This window comes from Centrocercus urophasianus, unplaced genomic scaffold, assembly GCF_019232065.1.
Source record: "Centrocercus urophasianus isolate 14NV4802_14NV808 unplaced genomic scaffold, USGS_Curo_1.0 seq_14, whole genome shotgun sequence".
NCBI lineage: Eukaryota > Metazoa > Chordata > Aves > Galliformes > Phasianidae > Centrocercus > Centrocercus urophasianus.
The window spans coordinates 5,351,730-5,375,974 of NW_024884586.1; the positions used below are offsets into that span (position 1 = coordinate 5,351,730).

The following is a 24,245-nucleotide window of genomic DNA, read 5'->3' on the forward strand; positions in this document are numbered from 1 at the left end:
CTAGAACAGGTTGCCCAGTGATGTAGTTGATGCCCCATCCCTGGAGACTTTTAAGGTGAGGCTGAATATGGTCTTGGGCAACCTGATCTAGCTGTGGTGTCCCTGTTCATTGCAGGGGAATTGGAATAGTTGGCCACCAGGTGTCCCTTTCAACTCTAAGAATTCTACGATTCTTGATTCCCATTTATAAAAATGAATGAATTGAAATGGGAAGCTAAAAGATTTGTTATGTAGAACCTCATTTTCCAATAGTTGGAGATTTGTATGCTCTTAAAATTCTGACTGTCTTTTCAGTTATCAGTCCCATGGCATTGAAGCAGATTAAAAAGCGTAGAAAGAAAATACCTGAGGAGATTTTTAGTTCTGAGTCACAGAGAGTTCAGTCATCTCATGCTTTAGAGCTGATGACATGAACTGTCATCAGGCAACAAGTGATTTGAAAATGTGGAATTTTGTTTAAGCGCTTCTCGGAGTGAGAATCAGTCAAGAGATCAGCACAGCTTAACCTTATCTAGGTTTCAGGTGACAACCTCGCTGTCTTTGTAGTCTGTATGATGAGAAAGTAGTCTGAATATAGGATTTTTTTTAAAATGTGGAGTGAGAGAAATGGCTATCCTTGTGAAAACACTTGCTGAAAGTTGGCAAGGGCAGTGCTGTGAAAGGAGCAGTTCATTGAAATGGAGAATAATTGTCAAACAGCATTTCTTCAGTTTTGAGTATGAAGGAATAACGCAGCTTTTGTACTATTGTGTAGCAATGTATGTACTATGGAGAGTTGTTCCCTTGGCTCTGCTCTGTGGGTAGGAGCTTGTATGTTTTATTTTTAGCTTCTTAAAAGGTAGGCAAAATTCTGTATTCGTAGCTGCTATTTCTGAATGATATGTACAGAAACTCTTAGTGAAGAAGCTGGAGAACATAAATAGAGAAATAATAGGAGTGTTGTTTAGCAATTCAGATGTCTGTCTTTGCCAGCAGTCTAGGTGAGGTGGTTGAACTGATGAAATATATCTCCATATTATTATTGTAATTCAGTATTTTAAAGTTTCATTCTGTAATGATGGATGACTTGCATTATTTTTTAGAGATGTTGAAATTCTGAATGCATTTTTTTTTAATTCTTTACTTACCACTTTGCATTCATGGTACTTGAAGGGCAGAGAGGTGATCACTGTCTATTTCAGCATGTGTCTGCCACCTAGTAATGTTCAGAAATCTTGGCAGCTGTAGTGGCTGTTTTTGGGATGTAAAGTAAGACTTCATGTTACGCAAATCTTAGTAAAAGTCACTAGGAATACAGATCTTTGAGCTGAAAGTCTTCATCTAGTTTGTACTGTTAGTGGTGCTAGTTTGACTGCCCAAAGATAGGATTTTTTTAAAGGAATTTTTGTTCAGTGCCTTTTTCAATGTTGAAGGTGCTTGACATTTTACTTGATAAAAACATCAACAGGTAAGTCTTTACTGCAAGCAGTGGGACTGTGTAGCACAGCCCCCAGCAACTGTCCTGGAGGTTTCTGTGTAGCTACTCAGGATTGAAATCCAATCAAGGAAAAATTTCCCTCAGAAAGACCTAGGTCACACTCCAGTGACTTCTGCATATATCTGCGTATGTTTATCACAAGACTTAAAAGATGCATAATCAAGAACAGAGTAAAATGAGCTTATGCAGTGTACCAAAAGTAAATAGCCTTTTGTCTTTGTGCTTGAGTGTCTTTCAAATGGGTACAAGATCTTTCAGTGACAGAGCTGGAACAGAAGAGACAGCAGTTAGGTGCTGACCTCTTTCCTCAGCACACTAAGTCAGTGTAAATAAGCCTTAGAATTTAGAGCAGAGGTATACCACGAGTGGCAGAAATTTAATTCCTTCCTGAAACAAGGAGAATGTAATAACTCCCATTTTTGAGAAAGAAAGATGTGGGGAACTACAGGCTGGTGAGCCTCATGTATGTGACTAGAAAGATCATGGAGCACATTCTCCTGTGAACTTCGTTAAACCGCATGGAAGACAAGGAGTTTTGATTTGAGACAGTGTAGCTTCACCAAGAGTAGATTGTTCCTGACCTATTTGATGGCTTTCCATGATGGAGTGACAGCACTGGTGGACAAAGGAAAGGCAACAGATGTTGTCTACCTGACTCGTGTAAAGCCTTTGATATAGTTCTGCACTACATCCTTATCTCTAAATAGGAGATAAATGAATTTGAAGATTGAACTGTTAGGTGGATAAAGAATGGGTTGTATAGTCACATCCAGAGGACTGTGATCAATGTCAAGGTGGAGGCCAGTCATGAGTGATGTCCTCCAGGGTTATGACTTGGAACCTGTGCTCTTCAACATCTTTATCAATGACAAAAACAGTGGGATTGAGTGCAGTTATGTAGATGACACCAAGGTGAGTGCTACAGAAGAAAGGGATGCTATCCAAAGGGACCTGGACAGTCTTGAGAAGTGGGCCCAGAAGAACCGAGTGTGAGATATTGTACTTGGATTGGAGCAATCTCAGGTGTGTGTACAGAGTGGGAGAAGACCTCATTGAGAGCAGCCATGCAGAGGAGGACTTGGGAGTCCTGGTGGACAAAAAACTGGATAAAAGCTGTCAGGGTAACTTCTTGTAACTCTAAAGACCAGTTGTATCCTGGGCAGCACTTAAAGAGGACCTGCCAACAGGGCAAGGGACAGGATTGTCCCCCCTCTAGTCTGCCCTTGTGAGGCACCATCTGGAGTACGGCTTCCAAGTCTTATGTCCCCAGCACAGAAAGATGTGGAGCTGTTTGAGAGGGTCCAGAGGAGGGTCATGTATATGATCAAGGGGCTGAAGCATCTATCATATGAAGAAGGGCTGAACGGCTGGGCTTGTTTAACATGGAGAAGGCTCTAGGGAGACCTCATTGTACTTAAAAGAAGCTTATAAACAGGAATGAGGACTTTTTACATGGACAAACAGTAACAGGATGAAGAGGAAGGGCTTTAAACTAGAAGAGGAGAGATTTAGGTTAGGTGTTAGGAGGTGTTAGGTTTTTTTCTTCAGGGTGTGTGAGGCACTGGCAGAGACTGTCCAGAGAGACCGTGTGCCCCATCCCTGGAGGCATTCAAGGCCAGGTTGGACTGGACCCTGGGCAGCCTGGCAACCCTGCTGAGTGCAGGGGCTTTGGAACAAGGTTGTTTTTAAGGTTATTTCTAATGTGTGCCCTTCTGGAGTAAAAGTAGATTCTGATTTTTTTTCAGGATGTAGCAAGGTGAGAAAGTAGCATGCTGAGATGTCAAAGATTGAAACTCTCAGTCCATCTCTATGCCTGATCCACTATGCTAGAGAATTTTTCTCATAAAATTGATGAATTATCAGTTTCATTCTAATAATAAAATTCTGATAGTCTTCTGTCACTAATAAGCATTATTGTGTCAGATGTACTGGAAGCCAAAGGATAATTAGCTTTTGAAGTCCTAACCTGGAAACTTTGATAGTAACCAAGTAGTGTTAATCATCTCTCTGGCTAGCTGCCCTTTTATGTGGTACAGGTGTATTTGTTACTGTGATACACTAGATAAATTCAATATTTGGTAGCTTGTGCTGCATTCCAGCTGGTATGTTGTCTAGATGAAGATCGCTCATGTAACATGAGTTGTGCAGGAATATTAAGTAGCTTGGGACTTCATTTAAGTATCACAGGACTTCTTTTAGGATTTTTCTTAGACTATCTCACGAGCAATTCTATCTGCTTATTTGATTTTTTTTTTCTTCCTGCTGAAGTTTATAAATTGTCAGCTGTTAGGCCTTTTGTTTTGCTTTGATCCTGGGAATCATCCATCTCCAACTGTAATTCCATTAGTTTTAGGTCAAAGTACGCCCTTTTTGAAGTTAAAAATGAGTGACTGAAGGTTTGAAAATAAATCTATCTGTAACTTAGCTTAGGCCTTAAAGAAGTTCCTCAGAAATACACAAATAATGGGCCAAAATCACAAATGGGAAGAAATACCTAGTTTCACATAGAACACATGCTATAGTTGATTCCAGCTTTGATGGAAGCATTGAACTTGTATTAGACTCTTCATCTTTAAGCTGATATAAAATTTTCCTGTGCTGGCCACATATTTTCTTTCTGTTGTGAGACTTCAGCACATCAGCCCCAATACTTTGCTTTTAGAATTTCGGTTGATTAGATTTTGATAATGTTGACAGTTGAGTGCTGAAGAATAAAATGTAAGTCGGTAAGGCAGATGAAGTTAATCTAAAATATTTTTTTCAATGTATTTCCTGCTGAGTGAAGTACACTGTTTGTTGTTTTTTTTTTTTAAATGGTTTTCCTAAATTATATTTTCTTTGAATTAGAGAATTGAAATTATGGGAAGAATAAGCAATGCAATGGTAATAAAAGCAAGTCAGGCCAGCTGGGTGCTGTGATATGTAGCTGCTTTTTTTTTTAATCAGTATTAAATTAGGGAGCTTATGAATATATTCCACAATTCTTCTCTTAGAAATAATGAACTTAAAAGCTGGAGTGTGGTGGTTTTTGGTTTTTTTTTTTGTTTGTTTGTTTGTTTTTATTTAAAGAAATGAGTTACAAGGTGGTTTTTGAAAAAGTGATGTACCTTGAATATGCTGTAAGGGAACCTGGGTATATCAGAACACTTTAAAGAAAAAGAATTCAAAATCAGACTTGTGTCTTGCTGTGTGGATAATGCAGCTTTGTTTGTGTACAGGAACCCACCCACAGTGTGTTTTGGATCAGTGGATATCATGAATTGCACATGTCTTTGTAGTAAGCCCTGGAAGGGCTGTTTACATTTTTATTTTCATATCCCACTTTTAAGCTGTGTTAGCTTAATGTGGTAGAGTTGCATCTAAACATACATTTGAAATGATTAGAAAATTAGTTTTATCTTAACAATTATGCTATACGTTTTTAAAGTGCAATCTGCCAGGAAGCAGCATAAAGCTGATAATTTTCAATTTCTTCTTGTTAACTTGCAGTCTTATTTAACATTCATCCTGCTTAAAATCAACTGTATCTTTAAATTGCTGTCTTTTGTAGAACCAGGATGGGTCATGTATCCAATCAATCAGCATTATTCTTAAGCAGGATCCCAAGAGGCAAGTGACTCTGACTCATTCAGGAGATGTTTTGATATATGACCAGTACAAAATTAACCTGCCTTATGCAGATGGTAAGGAACAATATATGAATGTACAATGCTTATCAAGTGCTGAAGCAGTGTTTTGGTGCCGTGTGTGTTGCGATATCATCAGTATTGTTAACATACTAATGCTAAGTGATTGTTGATGATCATTTTTGATGAAATATTTCATAGTTTAGCTGCTAGCATATGTTGTGCTCTGATGTTAGGAGTTGTACTGTGCTAGTTTCTCTTATGTTAAGATAAAGTACATTGTGTCCCCCCCAAATACCATCCTTCATAAGGCTGCTTAGTTATTTCTTGAGGCAACGTGATTTTCTCTAATGACTAATTTCTCTTTTTGTTTCAATGAGGTTTGTAAATGTTTCCCTCTGAAGATACTAGCAAGTATTTTACATATGAATATATGGCTGTGTTCTGTGAGGATTGGTGCTCGCTTTAGGATGATATGCAAACCACGAGTTCATTTGATGTCTGAGGGAAATGTGACTGTTTGGGAATCCCTAAAAGGGACTTCAATACAGGAAGAACATTGCCACTGCTAGAGCTAGGTTGTCTGAAAGAAGTGAATGGAAATACTGTCTCCAGTGTTGACATCTTGAAATTGATGTACTTTCTTTAGTTAATTTGTATGAATATTTTGGTGAACTCCAGATGCGTTGTTACTAAGTTTGACTGTCATTAATTTCTTACTTTTTTCTTTTAAAACATAACTTTTTGTAATAAATCAAGAGTTTGGGGCCAGAGTACGAAAAAAGTCACTTATATTAAACAAAAAAAAGTAAAGTGAAATGACAAGAACAAAATGCAAGTTATAGGCAGGTTTCCTTTGCCCTTCAACAATCTCTATTCTTATTCACTAGATTTATTTGAAATACGAAAACTCTCCTCTGTATTTCTTCAAGTAAAGACACACATTGGATTACAGATACTATATGACAGAGAAGGACTGAGGCTTTATCTTCAAGCTGATGGACGGTGGAAGGATGATACTGTTGGACTTTGTGGAACCTTCAATGGAAATATGGAGGATGATTTTTTGTATGAGTACATGAATATTTACAATTAGAATGGTGAATCGGCTGTACTGAGCTAAATAGATGGCTGAAAAAATGTTTTAAGATTCGGTTTTAGTTGGCTGGATAGTAGGTTTTAGTTTGCAAACAGAAAAACTGTCCTTCAACTACAGAATTTCAAAAACAAGTTCTGTATAGAGTATTTTAATGTAAAAACACAGTGAAATGTATACCATTACTAAGGGATAGTTTATCTGAACATTTGTCCAGAAGATGGACTGCCCTCTGTAAGGGACTACATCCCTCCCCACAATCCTTTGTCTGTTCAGCTTCTATTCTCTTCTGCAAGTTCTAATCTGCTTTTGCCAACAGAGCCTCCTTTGTTCAGTGCCTGCAGGTCAGCAAAAGGAATTGACTGTTGCCTGAACTTCACTTGCGGTGTTGCAGTGAAAGATGGTCAGAGCTGCATGAGCATCATAGTAAATGGGCAGTTCAGGCTAAATAATTGGCCTCCAGAGGGTGAAGAAGCCTCATGGAAGAGGGGATAGAGGAATGGGAATTAAGAATACATCAGAAGGCTTGGTTAATGAAGGAAAAATAATCAGCTTTAAAGAAGACAGCAGGAGAATTACTGTCTCAGATTTGGAATATGAGTCAGAATTGATTGAAAAAATAGCACTGAAAAAAATAGAAAAGAGGAAATAATATACTGAGTTTTCAAATAATTCATTTTTTTAAGGTTAGAAGAATTTCCATAGACATTGCTGTCTTTTGCAGCACATCCACCAGAGGTATTACTAGTTGTGTGCCTATACAACCTTTTACCTAGTGTGCAACACACCATGTTTAAGATATAGTTTTGATTATTCTCTATACATAATGTGTACAGAGTTATTTTGATCAAAATCTGTCTTTCAGTTTCTGCTACACCTCTTCTTAACTGAGCCGCATGGATATGGATATCCAATTGCTTTTGCACTTGTCTCTGGCCCATTGAGTTTCCATTCCCTCTTCCTCCTCCTCTCAGAGAATTGACAGCCAGAAAAGTCAGCTACTCAGTGTCAGTCATGAAATTATAGACAGAGGAGAGATCAAAATGGATCAAGTATCACTGAGGAGGCAGAAGTATGAACAAGAGAGTGCATACTTTCTGGACAGCAGCGCTACTTGCAACTCCTGTGAAAGTGGAACTTGGTCTGATTTGATCTGAGCTTTCATGCAGAATATCTAATGATCCTAGATCACATCATCATTTTCTTTTCTGTGCTTTTGCCTGGAAAGAAAGAGAGAGGTCTGAAACTTTACCTGATGGTTTAGTGCTATGGGGATGAGTGCAGTGGAAAGGGAACTTGAATTAGCTGTGTTGAAGGCTATAGTAGAACTGATATTGATTACAGTTCTGAAAATTCACTGTCTCTTTTGTGACTGATTTATATTTTGTTAAAGATCTCCAGTTGGAGTAATTGAAAGCACTCCACAGCTGTTTGGAAATGCGTGGAAAACATTATCAGCATGTGTTCTTGTGCACGATAGTTCACAAATGGATCCATGTGATATTCATCTGCAGTCAGGTGGGCAGTGATCAATTTTTATTGTCAAATGCATTAGTACTTATTACATCTGTGATGTTTTCCTAATTGGAAGAGAGAAATGAAACAAACCAGTCCTTTCCACTGACAAGATATAGTGAGATTTATTAAGCTCAGTCCTCTAACAAACCACATTATTGAAGTGTGTTCTGGGACTTCCGTAAGCACATGAAATAGTCTTTTTTCTAGTAGTAACGTTTTTATTTTTGACCATTACTGAGCACACATTACATGCATTCCAAAATAAGATATTAAGGTGGGTGCTGGAGCTTATTTAACAATTTCTTAATATTCTTGTCTTCTTTGTGGTGGTGTCACTCCAAGCTTGCAGCTCTAAGCGTGGTTGCAGCCTTACCTAGTGTGAAACAATGTGTGACAACAGGTTATTCTTTACAATGCAGACTGAAGTAGTTGCTGAGTATGACTTAAACTACAGAAATATGTACTCCTGCGTTGTTATGAAAGGAAGTGGATAGAGTCTAGTGTCTTGTACCTAACCTACATCAATGAATAAAGATAGATGACTGCCTGCATGTTGTACTTTTCCAGATATCTTAAAATGATTCTAAGAAAAAGCTCAAAACTGAGTAGCTAACTTTTCTATCCTTCAGTACAATTGTGTTGATATGAAAAATAGTAATGTGTATATATATAGTATTTATCTGTGATCAATAGCAAAGATTTAAAAAAAAAAAACAAAACTCTTCTTAAACTTCTCCACTGAAAGTGTTTTATCTGTTATTTGTGTAGCCTCTTATGCAGCGGAAGCTTGTAGCATCCTTACGAAAGACGTTTTTGCTCCATGCTACCCTTATTTGAGTCCCATTCCCTATTTTGAGCAGTGCAGGAAAGACACTTGCAAATGTGGACAGAATTGTTTTTGCTCTGCTCTGGCTCATTATGCTCATCATTGCAAAAGATTTGGAATAGTAATAGATTTCAGAAGAAGCGTTCCAGACTGCGGTGAGTTGTCTTTAACTTCCAGTCATAATAATTACTCTTTGAGGACTTGAATTAATCCACTTCTGTCTGATACTCATTTAGTTTTATTTTCTGATTGTCATTTCATCATGGTGCACAGGACAAGGCTCTTTTTCTTGGTAGGAAAAATGTGACTTTAAATGTCTCATCATACTTGTGTTACTATTATTCATTGGCTGTGTAAATATATTTATTCCTTTTCTCATAAACATTAGGTTAATCTAATTCTTTAAATGAACCCTTGACAAATGAGAAATTTTGTTGCCGTACATAGCAGTTTTATTTGGATTGTCATCAACTTCTACTCTGATAATCTCCAAGAGCTTATTTTCTTACTGTCAATAGCACTAACGTGCATATTGACTGCTGACATACATGTGTATAATTCATCTCACTGATATTTTAATTAAGATGAATGGAAGAATATATGTGCTATAGAAATAGCCAAAGCTAACTTCTGTTTCTGGTTTGTAGCATTTTCACCTGTAGAGGAGTGGCTAATGTTATTTAATTCCTCATTTTACATGAACTTTTGGTGATGCCCTTGGTGCATTTTTGGAAGTTTTAGGGTTAGGGACTCATAAAACAGCCCTTAACTGACAGCTGTGTTGTGCTAATAGGCTTTGCTCCATAAGCAAGACTGAAAATCTTATCTAAAGAACATTCAGAAATTCCACATTGGGTAACTCATCACGTCATCTGTTTGTCATAATGTATAATAAAGTATCATAATGTATAATAAAGAGGATTTTTGAAAGTTTGTCCTGCTGAAGTATCTCATGCCAGATTATCTGCATATGTACTCTAAAAAAACCCAGCTTGATTAAATTTTGTGGCATAGTTGGTGGTGCCTACCTGTTACTGAATGAAGTTGTTTCAAAATATTTAATTTTCTTTTGCTTTTAATAAAGCAAGTGTAGATTTTCTAGAGCGTCTATAAAAAGTCATGCTTGTGGGGTTTAAAAGATTAATCTTTTTAATATAACAAGCACTTCAAATCTGTTTTTTTTTAATGTAGAACTTTATGGAATGTGTAAGAAAAGATGGTATGTGCAACAGCTGTAAAGTGCACACATTTCATTTACAGTTTCTAATATTTCCACTAAGATGCTGTATGTTTTCCAAAGGCCGTGTAAAAAGCCATACATTTGGGAGTTAGAGGAAAAAACTTGAACAGTCCAGTTTTCCCAATCTGGATTCTGGATTAACTAGACAGACTTAATTGTATCTGTTATTACTGTAGATTTACGTCTGTGTAGTGTACACAGTGTAGTACCAAGATAGCAATTTTAGTGGAATTTCATGTAATTGGGAATGAAAGAATGGAGATGTTTATCAGAAAACTGTTGGGAGCTACTCGAGTCTCTTGCATGGTAATCTGAGAGATTTTCTTCATTTGGACAGCTCTTTCATGTGAAGATACAAAGGAGTACAGTACTTGTGTATCTACCTGTGGCAGAACCTGCCAAGCACTGTCTGTGCCAGAGACATGCAGCAGTGATTGTGTTGAAGGCTGTGCTTGTCCCTTTGGAATGTACTTGGACTCCAAGACTGAAAGATGTGTAGAGAGGTAGGTAAAGTTGCACTTCTGATAGTTACACTCACTGTCTTACACCATTGCCTTTACATGACATTTAAACATCAAGAAACGTGAAACACATAGATACTGTGCATTAGCAAAATTGGCAGGAACTTAAGTACGTGGAACCTGCTTGTTGATCAAAAACAATTGGAGTGTTTAAATTCATCAAGCACTGACAAAGCTGATTGTCACATACTGCCTGTTTCTGGCATGTGAGAAACACAAAATGTCTCCATTGTTATATGAAGGTTGCTGATTGTTTGTTGCTGATTTCACAGGGAATGCGATTAATTTTTTCCTTCAGTTTCTGAGGTAATCAGAGTTACTTTTATTTTCTCCTACTCTAGAAATGAATGCCCCTGTTATTTTCAAGGAATCGACTATCCACCTGGAGACAATGTCATCACATCTTTGGGTAAATGGTAAGAGAATAAAACTGTTCTTTCATCTGACAGAATGTGCTCTCTGTCTCTGTTCTGAAAACTCTAGCAGATCGTTCTATTTACCCTGTTTTTTGTTGTTGCTGTTAATGTTAAACACAGAAAAATCCTGCATTGATTTCTATGCATATTTGGATGGAGCTTCTTTAGAATTTAGTTTTTCAGGTTGCTGTGCTTGCATTTCTTTATGCTGAAGTGCAGATTAGAATGAAAAGCTGCTGTCATTAGATAAATTCATACTAACACAGAGCTCTGGAAAACCCCAGCTTTTTTCTGATTTAAGTATGCTAAGCACTATGGTAAACAATTGGCTGAGTCACACTGTTGATGTGATTGTCCACAAATGGATTTTTTTTATTTTTAAGAAATGGCTGCACATGAAAGTCATCTTTCTGTTGATTTCAGTGGATTTATATTGGAATTTGGCAGCTGGGATTTCAGATAAAATAACAGATTTGTCTCATTTAGTCATGACTTTTGCTTGCAACATTTTTGACAGTGGCAATCAAATTTTCTAACATTATAAAAAAAAAAAAAAAACTAGAGCATTTTGGCTGGAATTTTCAGATGGATAGTTTGTTAATGGCCCATGATAGGAGTGGAATCAATCTATTCTTACTGTGTTTTGGTTGGGGAAAAGTCACCCTGGTTTAGCACAAGAAATGCTGCAGTCTCAGTAGCTCATGTATGTATTATATTCAGTGCTGAAATTTACCTGCAACTGTGGGATAACGTGGGGCTGTTGGTATGGTTCTAAGCTACTGTTTAAGGAAAAAAAAAAAAAAAAAAAAAAGGAATACTTACAATAATGATATGAATGTTTGTATAATAGTACATACACAGAGCAGAGTAGCTTGCTGTAACTGTGTATGTATTTAAGACCTTGTTTTATTTTGCTACTGTTACTGCATTTTCTTAGATGATGATGATAATCCTATTTATAGGGCTTGGTTTGCTATTCCTGCACTAATGTCTTAGGGAGCAATATAGTGGTATATTTCTGGAGATATTTTTGTGTCAACTCAGGTACCCTAACTCCTCAGAATAATACTTGTACTTTTCAATGGTTGTTATCTGTAGGGTTTATCCTACATCTTATATTACATAGAAAGCAAAAGATTGGAGTTCAGTACTTTCTGAGATAATGAATATATGCTTTTATCATAGTTCTAATTTTCAATGCAAATCTTACACAATTTTTAATTGATTTGTACTGTACATTTCATTATTGAACAGAAAATAGCAATATCTGACATCTTCCCGGCCCTCATATCTTATATTTTCATTCCAGCCATTGCAGTAATGGAGTCATAAATTGTGATAACAACATAATTGGTGAGTGAAGCAGCACAGGGAGATTATGCTTGAAGTCTAATGAATATTTGCCCTCTAATCTATGTGAAATTTTGTATTTGGTACAAAATGGTGCTATGTGTAGAAATGAATGATATGTTAGATAGAATCCCTGAGAACTGTCTAAAATGCTTTAAAATCTGAGCAACTTTTTTTCCCCAGTGCTCTGAAGTAGTTTAATATATTTTCTTTTTTTAAGATTGCTAATGTAAATGAATTTAAGCTCATGACAAATAGCAGAACTTGAGTAGAGATTACAAAGGCTAGCATTATCACTTAATATCATTGTAGGAATTGAACACTAATTTCTCAGATACTTTTCTTTCACTCTACAAATTCTGAATGAGAGATAAAGACTAATACTGCATTTCTCATTTAAATAAAAATTAGAATTGCCTTTTCTATTAAAGTATATTTCATGTTAAGTTTTATGGCCTAGACTCTGTGATGGTGCTCATTTTATTTCGTTGCAACTGCTGAGAAAGTTATGTCCCTTATTAAATATATGTATAAATTTGAGTATTTTGTATGAGGTTTGTAGAGGTACTGGGAAGTTAACTATGCTCAGAAAAGACAGTTGGTCAGCAGTTATAGAGACACTACATTTGTAGCTTTATTTGAACAGTGTATTGCAGACCACTGTTGGAAACAAAATTTGAAGTGTGGAGAACTAATGTGTTTGTCAATTTATTTCCCCCCCAGCACAGAACTGCCCAGTTGGGCAGATTTATATTAACTGCAGTAATCCAAAAGTTGATGCTGAACTCAGCAGAGAGAGAACTTGTGAGAACCAACTGCTAAACCTCACTTTTTCAGCACACCTTCCTTGTGTTTCAGGTTGTGTCTGCCCACCAGGGTGAGTAGTATTTTGTATTGTGTTTTGGTGCACAACCACAGTTCAGTAACTTTAGTAGTTATCACTACTGAAGATGTACCATAGCATTACTTGGAGAACTTGGGTTGACTGATACCCTCCAAACCCAGTGGCTATTTTCAGCAGCACTGTATGGCTGAGAACTCAGAAAAGAACAGAAAGTTTATATGATCTACTCCTTTGCTGTGACTGGCCCTAGGATTATGAAAATTTTCCACTGCTTCCTGAGCCAAGTTCTTGCATTTAAGTAGAGAAAAAAATGTCAGTAACTGTTGACGTTACAGATCTTGTAGTGTATTTGTATGGTTACATGAGGGAGAGGCTTGTAATATTTTCAAGACAAAAATCAAAAAAGTAGAAAGTTCCTGTAGAAAGTTTAACTTTTGCAAATCTGTTTGTAGGACCACATCGTCAGTTTGTAAAGTAGAAGTAGGAAATGGTATCCTCAGGCCCAGGATTCTGACCAGAAATATTACTCTGTACTGCTGAGGTAGAAAAGCTCTGGGGAGACCTCACTGTGGCCTTCCAATATTGAAGGAAGCATGTAAACAGGAGAGAGAATGGTAGTTTACAAGGATGGATAGAGATAGGATAAGGAGGAATGGGGAGATGGGGAGTTTTAGGTTAGATATTAGAAGGAAATTTTTCACACAGAGGGTGGTGAGACACTGGAACAGGTTGCCCAAGGAGGCTGTGGGTGCCCCATCCCTGGAGTATTCAAGGCCAGACTGGATGTGGCTCTGGGCAGCCTGGTCTGCTGGTTGGTGACCCTGCACATAGTAGGGGGTTGAAACTGAATGAACATTGTGGTCTTTTTCAACCCAGGCCATTCTATGATACTATTCTACGAATCTATGAAATGTCTGCTTATTTCCTTCCATCCATCTTTCTAGGCAATCAGTTCATACTGGAGAAACACAAAACTGAAGTCACATAGTCAGCTTTACAAGAGTAAAATAGCTGTGGAATTTCTTTGATCTTAACAACAGCTCTTGAACTGAAATCATCAGTTTCCACTCCTTTATTTATGCTTTTGTGATATCTTGCATCAGTTTTGTTTGATTTGCTGCCCATAATCTAACCTGACTTAATAGTTAGGCCAGTTTAGCATTTTTGATTAGTTTTAATTGATATTAGGTAAAGAAATGGGGAAAAAGTAGTGTAGAAAATGAATATATCAGGATTTAAAAATATTTATAGGAAGCTACATTTCTTGCGGAAGGAAGGATCCTTCCAGTCTGTGCAATGATTATTTTGTGATATTAGGAAAGGTATTTAACATGTACACCACAGAAGGAGAAAACTTTTTTGCTGAAAGTAATGTGAAGACTTTAAAGGGCATTTTTTAACTTAACTTGCAATCTATCTACGATCTGGAGTCTGAAATATTCTTTCAAATAGATCACAATACTTCCAGCAGTACTCTTATTTTTGTGCTCAGAGTGCATTCTAGTGCAACTTCTATGAAATAGAAGTTAAATACAGTTAATAAGTAAATCATAGTGAAATGTAGCAGTTTTCTTCGTCTTACTTGACTCCAGTTTTAGTCTGCAGTGGATAGATCAGACACAACTGTGCTCTAAATACTTTATGGGAGATCATTTTCAGTCTGAGTTACAGTTCTTGCAGTATAAAAATTATGATCATATAGTCTCCCTCTAGTTTAGAAGAACTGAGAGCATTAAATCTCCTAGAATACACATTCTAATATTTCTCTACTCTGCTTTGCTGACACCTTTAAAGCTACTGTGCTTTTTAAGATTAGCACTTCTGTCTATTTCTCAGTTTCTCATCTCATATAAATAACATTTTCTCCCTTGCTGCATTTCTGAAGGATAAGTAGTACCCTGTTCACAACAGTTTGCAACTTTGCAATATTAGTCCAAGTTGCGTTTTCTGCTTCTGTGTTGCTATGATTCAGATGACTTGTCCTTCCAACTTGAAGACTGAGCCTTCAGTTGGAGAGCAAAGAGTTTAAAAAAAAAAAAAAAAAAAATATATATATATATATATGCAGAAATATGAAATGATAATACTTAAAGGAAATTTTTTCTTCCTCATATGCAAGTTTTAGTTGCTATTGATATTTCTTAATATATAGTTGGGTAACTTAAATGCGTCCATTTAAATTTCTCTGCCAGGAGAAAAAACTGAATGGTAGAAGTACACCTGCTATGTTTTTGTTATCCATTTGCTGTCAGGGATTTTTGTCTAAACTGACTTAACCGAAACACTTAACAACCAGAAATAAACACTAATATATATTACCTGTTCATGTTTCTGGTATCAGAGGTATTAAACAAATCTAGGTTTTTATTTTTCATTAATTCAGTCTTTCTATAGAAAAGAAGAGGCTGTTCTGTACAAATTCTGAGTTTTTTTTCAATAACTTGCAATACATGTGGACCCAGTTGCAAATATTAATTTCCTGCTTCTGTTAATTTCTGCTACTACTTTTTTTATTTTGTAGTTTCAGGAAAAAAAAAACACAAAACATGAGTTCTTCTTTCCTGAACTTTGTGACTGTGTATTTCTTTAGACTTGGTTTGTGATTGGCACTCCCAACATTGGCAGTGTTGATTCATGTTATAATTCTTTTGGTGCAAGAGTATATGCTTTTTAAAATTACATACACCTCATGGTTGGCAAAATGAATTATAGTCATTAAGACACCATAGACATATAATTTTCACTTCATTTTTTTTTCTTGAATGAGTGTTGTAGCATCACATGGAGTTTCCAGGTTGGTTGTGATGTTCTCCACCTCTGCAGGCATCTATTAATGATGGCAGAGGATACTCTCCAGTTAGATGAACTTGGACAGTATTACACTTGAGCTGTTTTAACATAGTGAGAGTTTTTTAGGTCTGTTTCTTTTTCTCTTGCTTGCTCTCATGAAATGGAGCTGTGAAAATACAGTGCACTGGAGGCTGTAATAACCTGCAGTTGTAATGAGGTTTTTTCTCTAAAAAAGAGATACTGAATCACTTTACTCAAAAAATATCTGATTTATCACTGTGTTTCTAAGGTGATGTACTGTATCAAATAACATGTAAGGAGCTTAAATACAATTTTGGAATGTTTCATTGAAACAGAAAATGTTCTTATTCAGTTCCAGTGTTGCAGCATTCTTTCCAAAATTGGAATTAGGTTGTGCTTTATGGGGTTTTGGAGGAGGCAGAGGCAGCTGGGTGAGCCAAATACTCTGAAGCCTCTTGGAAGAGTTAATGAAAATGCATAGGAGGAGGGAGGAATCTACAAAAGAGGTTGCAGAGTATGGGAGCTTAGATGAAACTTAACCATTCCACTTCATTATTTTTCTTACTCTCACCTACCTTTTGTATCTAAGTTGTTAATGCTGTTTTTATCAATTTTATTTTTTATGGCCTATGCTGCTTAGCACTGATAGTATGCTGGTGGTAAAGGTTAGTGCAGGAATTCTATCATTACAAGATGAAACAACAGGAGTGCGGGTGTCTCAGTTGAAGAACTGGAGGAGTTGGTACTCAGAGGGGTACAGCAAGGGCATGATAAAACCTCTCCAGCATTATATAAAATTAACTTCACCAAGTACCTGGCATATTATTGATAAAATATGAAGAAGAAAGGAATGGGTATATCTCAAAAAGCTCCCCAAACAATTAAAAGATTCAGAAGGATTGTAGTAACTCCTCCCAGCTAGACAGTGAGCGAACCAAAATGAAGTCATCAGGCACTATACTCATATTATCAGCATTTCGTGCTTTAAAAAGAAAATAATGGTTTACTTATTTTCTTGTTAGAGAAGTTGTGTGCAGTGATTGTATTCCGGTACTAGAGACATGTTGTTTATTTCATTCCTTTTACCTCTCTTGCACTCTATCTTTGGTCTTTACAGGAAATGCATAGAAATGTGTAGATGTGGCACTTAGGGACATGGTGCAGCCATCGTGGTGGTGATGGTTTGATGGTTGGATTTGATGATCTTAGAGATCATTTTCAACCTTAATGATTCCATTGTTCTATGGTTTGTGGGCATCTCAGACAGCAGAATTGTTGGTGGGCCAAAAGTGTCCATGGCTGTGTGTATCAGTTGGCAGTAGGCTGTTACTCAAGGGCAAAAGCTGGATATTCACAAACTATTAATAACTGCTCTGGTGGATGTTGTTGGAGACTTATTATTTTGCCTCAGATCTATGAGCTTTCCAAAAGTGAAGACCTCACTCACAAGACACATTTATGCAAATTATGACTTTACAAAAACTATTTATGTGGTTATATGAATGAATAAATATGTAGTTAATAAAGCAGTAATGAAACTGAATATTGGTTAGGCACAATGAAACGCGATAGCTATCCTTGTATCTTTGGAGTTCACTGGGGGCTGGACAGTAAAATATAGGTGTCAAGAAAAATGTCTGATACTTCAAAGGGGAACAGTGCAAGGCCTGTCATGTATTTGTGGTGAATTCTTAGATTACTGAAATCTATCCACTTGCTTGGCTTCACAAGAGAGAAAGCTGTTATCACCTGTTTTAGCCACTCTGAGGGAAAAACTGCATTTAATGTTGCCTTGCCAGTATGATGCTCTTCGTGTCTGAATGTTCTCTTCAGTTCTGAGCTTTAAGCCAGTGGGAATTTCAGTCTTCCAGTCGATTGTCTTCCAGTGGCACAATAGTTGAATTAAGTATGGATTACAAAGAACATGTCATGTACCCTGGGATAGCACTGTGGTTCTTCAGTTTAGTGTAGGGTTTTCGCTAATGACTAGACCTTTGACTAGATCTTTGCTCTTGGAAATGAAGGGAAAAAACCCATAAAGATGTCTCATACCTCTGGTCTGTTGTCCTTGGTCCAGTGTCTTGCTGAAATTGCAGTGCTAAGTAAAAGAAATGCTTAATCTGAAATTACTGCTGTAGCTTATCAAGAGTTCAGATTTACAAAAGTTGCATGTCATTAGACTTATTTGTCATCAAAGGTGTTCTATCAGTTGTTATGCCAGTAGGTCTCATGTATGGAAACTGTTCAGTTGTGGCCTGAATCACTGATCTGGGGAAAAGACCTGGTCAGCCCTGGGAGCACAGGTGAAAGCAATCCATCTGTGCAACTTGGGGGAGGTGGAGCCTGGCTGCACCTCTTAGACCCCATGTAAAGGTTGATTTCCATTGTGGAAGGAGCTCTGATTGGACTCCCCTTGTGGAGTCTTTGCTGTGAGCCTAGATCTTTGGAGATGGGTGAGCACCTTTATTTTTCCTGTGAAATACCATCCTATATGTGCTAGTCCCTTTGCTGTTACATTCCTATATTGCCCTTCCACTGTGTTAGTCTTTCCAATTACAACAGTCCTATCTTGATATCTACTTGACTATCAAACAGCATTAAAATAGTTTAGAGAAATGAATGAAGCTTTGGAAGAAATACAGCTAGAAAAAAAAAAAAAATTAAATGAAAACATTCAATATTTCTGGTGTATTTCCTGAGACTTATTTGTAGAATCTGAGATCTCTCTTTTGTAAAATACTGCTATTTCAATTCCTATGGTATCATAGTAATTTCTATGATATCATTAAAAGCCACAAATATTTTACTTCAAAATGAAGACTGGCTGCTTTTTGTCTTGCTGCACATGAATTCTTCCTTCTTTTCAACTGGAATTTTTTTCAGCAATTTTTTTTTATAATTCAGGTTTTATCTGCTTCTGTAGGAGTTGTAATTATTTCTAAATACAGGTTTATAGCTTGAACTACAATTTTTTTTTTTAGCCTTGATCTGCAAATACCTGTGCATGTTGTCTCCCTTGGAGGCTTTTTTATAAGTATTTTTATGATTGCTTGCTTAAAGGTAAGAAGTCCTTCATACAGAAATATGTACTCATTTAATGCATCTGAGAAAGTTCTTTTGATAATCTCATTACGTTATTCATAGAAAAAGAGGCTAATAACAGATATGGGAAAACTATGCAATGTCTGAAAGCACTCTAATTCTGATGGCTAAAGAAATACACATTTAAATCTACCCAAATTGTTACAATGATTAAGTCACTTTTTTTAAATGGATTTATACTTCTAGAGGAAATGTCTGTGATGGCAATTCTGCTGTAGTTAGAATCATAGAAACGCAGAATTATTTGTGTTGGATGGGACTTTAAAGACCATTTAGTTCCAGCACCCATGACGTGGGCAGGAACAACTTCTGCAAGGTCAGGTTGCTCAAGGTCCCATCCCAACATGACCTTGAACATTTAAGTGACTAAATTCAAAGAAATTTGGAGAAATTTGTGGGAGGTCTGAAAGACCTTAGTTTTCATGGTCTTAAAGCATGTACATCAACGAATGTTTTCAGAAGGTTACTGCTTGAAGAGCTAATGCCCTATGTGCTTGTATTTACTTACTAAAGGTACAACATATAGCTGCTGTGAGAGTAAATTGTCAAATTACAGATACAAGTATTACTAAAACTGTACCTACTCAGTCTGAGATTTAAAATATTTTTCAATAATAACATAATTTGCAGCTTTGGAAAATATTTTTGTATATAGGTATCTGGTTTGGATGTACTTCTATTGAATGTATATATCTTTTTTAATAGTCTTGTTAAGCATGGGGATGTATGCTTGGAAACAGATGAATGCCCATGTTTGTGGAAAGGAAAGGAGTACTTCCCAGGTGACAAAGTGATTTCATCCTGTCATACATGGTAAGCACAGATCTTTTATTTATCATTTGAACTTTTAACTATGTCTTGGCTATTTTGTTTTTTACCTTCATCTTTCTAATTCATAAGTACACACTAGATTCTTATCCACCCACCATAATTTTGTATTGCTCTCATGTGAAGAATTATTGTAGCTACATATTTTTTAGAGTTTATTTCGAGAGACTTTTACATAGCAAAACAGCAATATGTTGTTTAGGAACAAAAATAACTGGATTTGGACAAAAGCTTGATTTGAAAAAACATGGTTTTGACTATTAGTCTATCAAGATACTTTAAATATTTCTTGGAGAGTGTTTCTAGAGCACAGAAAGAAGTCCTTCAGGTAGTACACCTGTATGGCATTTGTGAAATCGAAGCTTTCTATCTTATTTTTACTTTTATGATGGAATCTGAACGCTCTGAGGGGTCAAAACATAACCCTGTGGCCTTCTATGATAGAATTGTAGAATGGCTTGGGTTAAAAGGGACCTCAAATATAATCCAGTTCTAACCCCTTGCCATCAGCAAAGTTGCCTGTTACTAGATGAGGCTGCCCAGGGCCCCGTTCATACTGGCCTTAAATACCTCTAGGATTGGGGCATTCACTGCTTCTTTTGGCAGCCTGTTCTAGTGTCTCATCACCTTCTTGAGTAAAGAATTTCCTGCTAATACCTGATCTAAGTCTTCTCTCTTTTTAGTTTAAAACCATTCCTTTTTTTTTTTTTTTTTTTTTTTATGTATCAGTATCTATGTGAAAAGTTGGTCTCCTCCTGTTTACAAGCTCCCTTTAAGTATTGGAAGGATACAATTAGGTCTCCACAGAGCCTTCTCTTCTCCAGACTGAACAAGCCCAGCTTCCTCAACCTTTCTTTGCTGTAGGGATGCCTCACTCCTTTGATCATCTTTGTCATGAGAGATTAGAGCATTGTGCTGAGCATAGTTAGTTAACTTGTTTTATTTGTAGGTGAGATAATTGATGAATCAATTGGCTTCTACTGGAATTGGTGTAAATAAGTGATGGTTGATAGAATCACTGAGTGACCTGCAGAAACCTAGTTGTTCACTGTCCAGTGTTGCCCTGGTGCATGGTGCCTGCCTTGTAGCTAGGTTACTCTGTGGAGTTTCCTTCAGTGCCCTCAGTAGAACACTATACACTACCATTTCAATAAGCTTCACTGGAAACAGGATGTGAAAAAATACCTGTCTGATGGACCTGCCTGTTTTGATCTTTGTCTAGTGTTGAATTTTGCAAGCTGGCACTAAGTCTTAACAGAGTCTCAGAAAAAATCAGCTCAGAAAAATGTCAAGTACTGAGATACTGTGGTAGTGCTGTAGCCTCCAGCCTCTCAGCAGAGTAATCTGCCCTTTTGTCCCCTTATTCTAAGCTTGCCAGGAGCATTTAACAGATGTCACCTGGTAAACTACTACTTCTGGCCTGTGCAGTTCAGCCTTGTCCAGTGAAGGCTTGTCCAGTCAGCGCTAGACGTTGCCTTGTCTGGATATCAATGCCCCCTCCAGCCTTGTGCTGACTGCCTACCTCTGCCTCTCGTCAGGTCCTCAGTATCTGCTCTAGAAGATATTTGTAGCCCTTTGGTCGACTGGTGAAGCATCTTACAAGCCATCTCCACTGGCCAGGCAGGTAAAGCGACCCGGGTTATTCACCCCATTATTTCAAAAGCCATCTTCACACCAGTTGGACCTGGTGTGTTATTGCTTACATCAGAAAGAGCTACTATATCTTATCTGTGTCAGAGTTTGCCAAAGGCAGCAGCAGGGCAGGTGGAAATTCTCTGGATTTTTAGCTTGATGTTATTTTTCTGAGGCCAGGCCCATGAATTCCTTAAGGTTGTCATGGCTTTTCAATGCTTCCACATCCAAGAAGCAAAGAAATGTGAAGTGATAATGTCTTTTTGGCGATCAGTAGTTTACTGATAAGTCTGTAGCCAGCTCTGCTTCCCTCAGAAGTGGCATACTTGATAAAAGATGGAGAAAGTCTTTGAGAATGCTGTATACGTATGCATAGATATGTTTTATATGGCAAGGGAAAGGTGTGTTTTTGCCTCTGTAAACAAAGAGAATACTCAGTAAGCCCATTAAACATTCCTAATAGTTGTAATGATGTTTATGTAATTTAGTGTACAGAAATAGTGCATTGGTATTGCATAGCATTGGTGTTAAATACCATTATGGTCATTCATATCTGATTTAATATTAACAGCACGACTACTAATCTGATTTCTCTATGGAACAGTAAAATGACAAACTTCTTAAACTGGCAGAGCTACTGTTGGAAGGCTGATCAGCTATCGGAGATAGCAGTTTTGGGATGGGCTAGTTTTGTTTCCAGTGCAACTGCCTGAATAATATGCTGGCTAGATTAAACACAAAAGGTTGTGGTAGCAGCTGACCTTATCAGAGCAGCATTTTGGTGCTGTGTTGTGCAATGTAACATGGGTGGTGCAGTTAGCTGTGCTGGTTTGCTGTCGTACATTGAGAATATAGGAAAAATGCTGTTCAGTTGCTGGGGGATGCTGAATTGGGCTTTCTGTGTACTTATAATACTACTTTAAAACGCACTGTTATAAAACAGCTAGTCAAAGTCTGAAAGCAGCCTGTAGCTCTGCTTTTTCAATTTGAACTCCCTAGACTCTGTTAATGAAATATCAGTTTACTTGATATGCAAGAAATGTGGAGAGTAGGACATCCAGGACATAATGTACCTCTGAAGCCCTTCATTCTGACTGTGACTGTGTTAAGGCTTCTGAAAGGGAGCTCTCCTTTCTTTGCATGTTGAGAAAAGTTTCTGCACAAGACTGCATCTGAATCCTAATGTCTCTCAGAGAAGCATCAGTTATTTTTTCAGCCCACATGTGCTTTCATCACTTTTTTTCCTCTCTCCATTAGCTTTGATAGGTTCCTGCCTTAGGTGCTGCTACAGAATGACTATTAGAAGCTGGGTTACAGCCTGAACTTATCGCCTAAAATTTCTAAAAGTCAGGCTCATACATAGTTGTAAATATAGAATGTTCATTTAATGAGGATATTAATTGTGTAATGTTTTTGTGAAAAAATTTAGGTATGTATTGAAGTTATTTTATGTAATATATTTATTTTAGCCTGGATCTATAACACGTATCTAGTTGTGTCTGTAATAAAGCTGTCAGGGCACCAACTTGCTGTCTTTGTTGAGGACTGTTTCTAAAATGTTCATGTGGCTTAGAAACTTAAAATGTAACATTTAAAAAATTGCTTGTGGAAAGCTGACATGATTTTGTCCATTATCTATAAACGCTTATATTTCCAAAAATTATATTCAAATACCAAGAGGATGATGCACAGGGAGACAGTGTGATTCTTAAGGTGAATGTAGGCAGAACCTGAGCTACTTCTAGGCTAGACTTAAGGGACAATAATACCTATATATAAGAACAAAAAAAAACAAACCCAGAACGCAGTTATTTGAAGGAGCCTAATGGAATAGGACCACATATAAATATACATATAATTATAAATTATAATGTATAACATATATATTTATTATATTATGAAAAAGTTTATGTAAAATCTCTGTTCAGTCAGGAAGTGAATAAGGACTGCAGTAATAGGACACATTGCCTATTGATTCTAAGAATCAGCTAGTGTATGGACAAATGTACTGATAGTTAGCTTCATCCTTGAAACGCATCTCCGGTGTGTGCGAGTAAGGAATAAATTGTTACGTTGGGTGGCATTTTTCTTGCTTCAACAAAATAAATGCTCTTTCCTTATCTATAGTGTCTGTATATTTTGAAACCTATTTATTCTTACAGGAGAGAACACAGGCTACCTGAGTTACGTATGTAAAAACAAGTTCTAGGGAATAAATTTGTTCAATCTGCTTTTAGATGAAACAGTTGTTCTTTTGTCATTCTTATGCATTCTTGGTGGTTTTGCTTCTCAGTGCAGAAGCTGTAATGGTTTGTTGGAGGTTACAGTTGATATTACCACTGTTGGTCATACATTTTTCAGCATTTGCCAGCATGGATCATTTCAGTGCACCTTCCATCCCTGCCCATCCATGTGTACTGCTTACGGGGATCGGCATTACAGAACATTTGATGGACTTACATATGACTTTGTTGGAACCTGTAAGGCTTATCTAGTTAAGGTGAGACGTTTTATGAAGCCTCTGCAAAACGGGGTTTAAAATCTACCATTCTACTCATTTTTTCAGTGCCACATACCACATCCAACACATTTTTTTTTTAAGCTTTGCTGTATCTTAGATATTGAGTTATACTTAACATAAATGCTGAAGTTTCTGCTAATTTATCTGTGTAGCAATATATGTAGTCATATTAGTATATTTAAAAGTGCCTTTTTTTTTTTTCTCTGCAGAGCACTTCAGCAAGTTTTTCAGTAGTTATACAGAATATTAACTGCTTTAATACTGGAATCATTTGCAGAAAGGACATTTTCATTAATGTTGGAAAATCTTCTCTAATATTTGATGATGAAACTGGGAATCCAGTAAGTGTCAGTCTTGAACATGCCAAAAAGGCAGCAAGTATACATCTCTGAATATTTTTTATCTTGATGGCTAAAAAATGACTGTATCACTTAAGT

At 36.9% G+C, this 24,245-nt stretch overlaps 1 protein-coding gene across 1 annotated transcript in view; it reads left to right on the plus strand.

The window, feature by feature from the left end:
- Positions 1–24,245, plus strand: part of OTOG (otogelin) — a 92,913-nt gene that overhangs the window by 18,877 nt on the left and 49,791 nt on the right. The window contains exons 16-26 of the mRNA XM_042814279.1: positions 5,028–5,160; positions 5,994–6,171; positions 7,593–7,717; positions 8,486–8,698; positions 10,121–10,286; positions 10,646–10,720; positions 12,030–12,073; positions 12,794–12,947; positions 19,533–19,640; positions 23,649–23,787; positions 24,018–24,149. Of these exons, the coding sequence (XP_042670213.1) occupies positions 5,028–5,160; positions 5,994–6,171; positions 7,593–7,717; positions 8,486–8,698; positions 10,121–10,286; positions 10,646–10,720; positions 12,030–12,073; positions 12,794–12,947; positions 19,533–19,640; positions 23,649–23,787; positions 24,018–24,149 (1,467 nt within the window). The remainder of the gene's footprint in view (positions 1–5,027; positions 5,161–5,993; positions 6,172–7,592; positions 7,718–8,485; positions 8,699–10,120; positions 10,287–10,645; positions 10,721–12,029; positions 12,074–12,793; positions 12,948–19,532; positions 19,641–23,648; positions 23,788–24,017; positions 24,150–24,245) is intronic.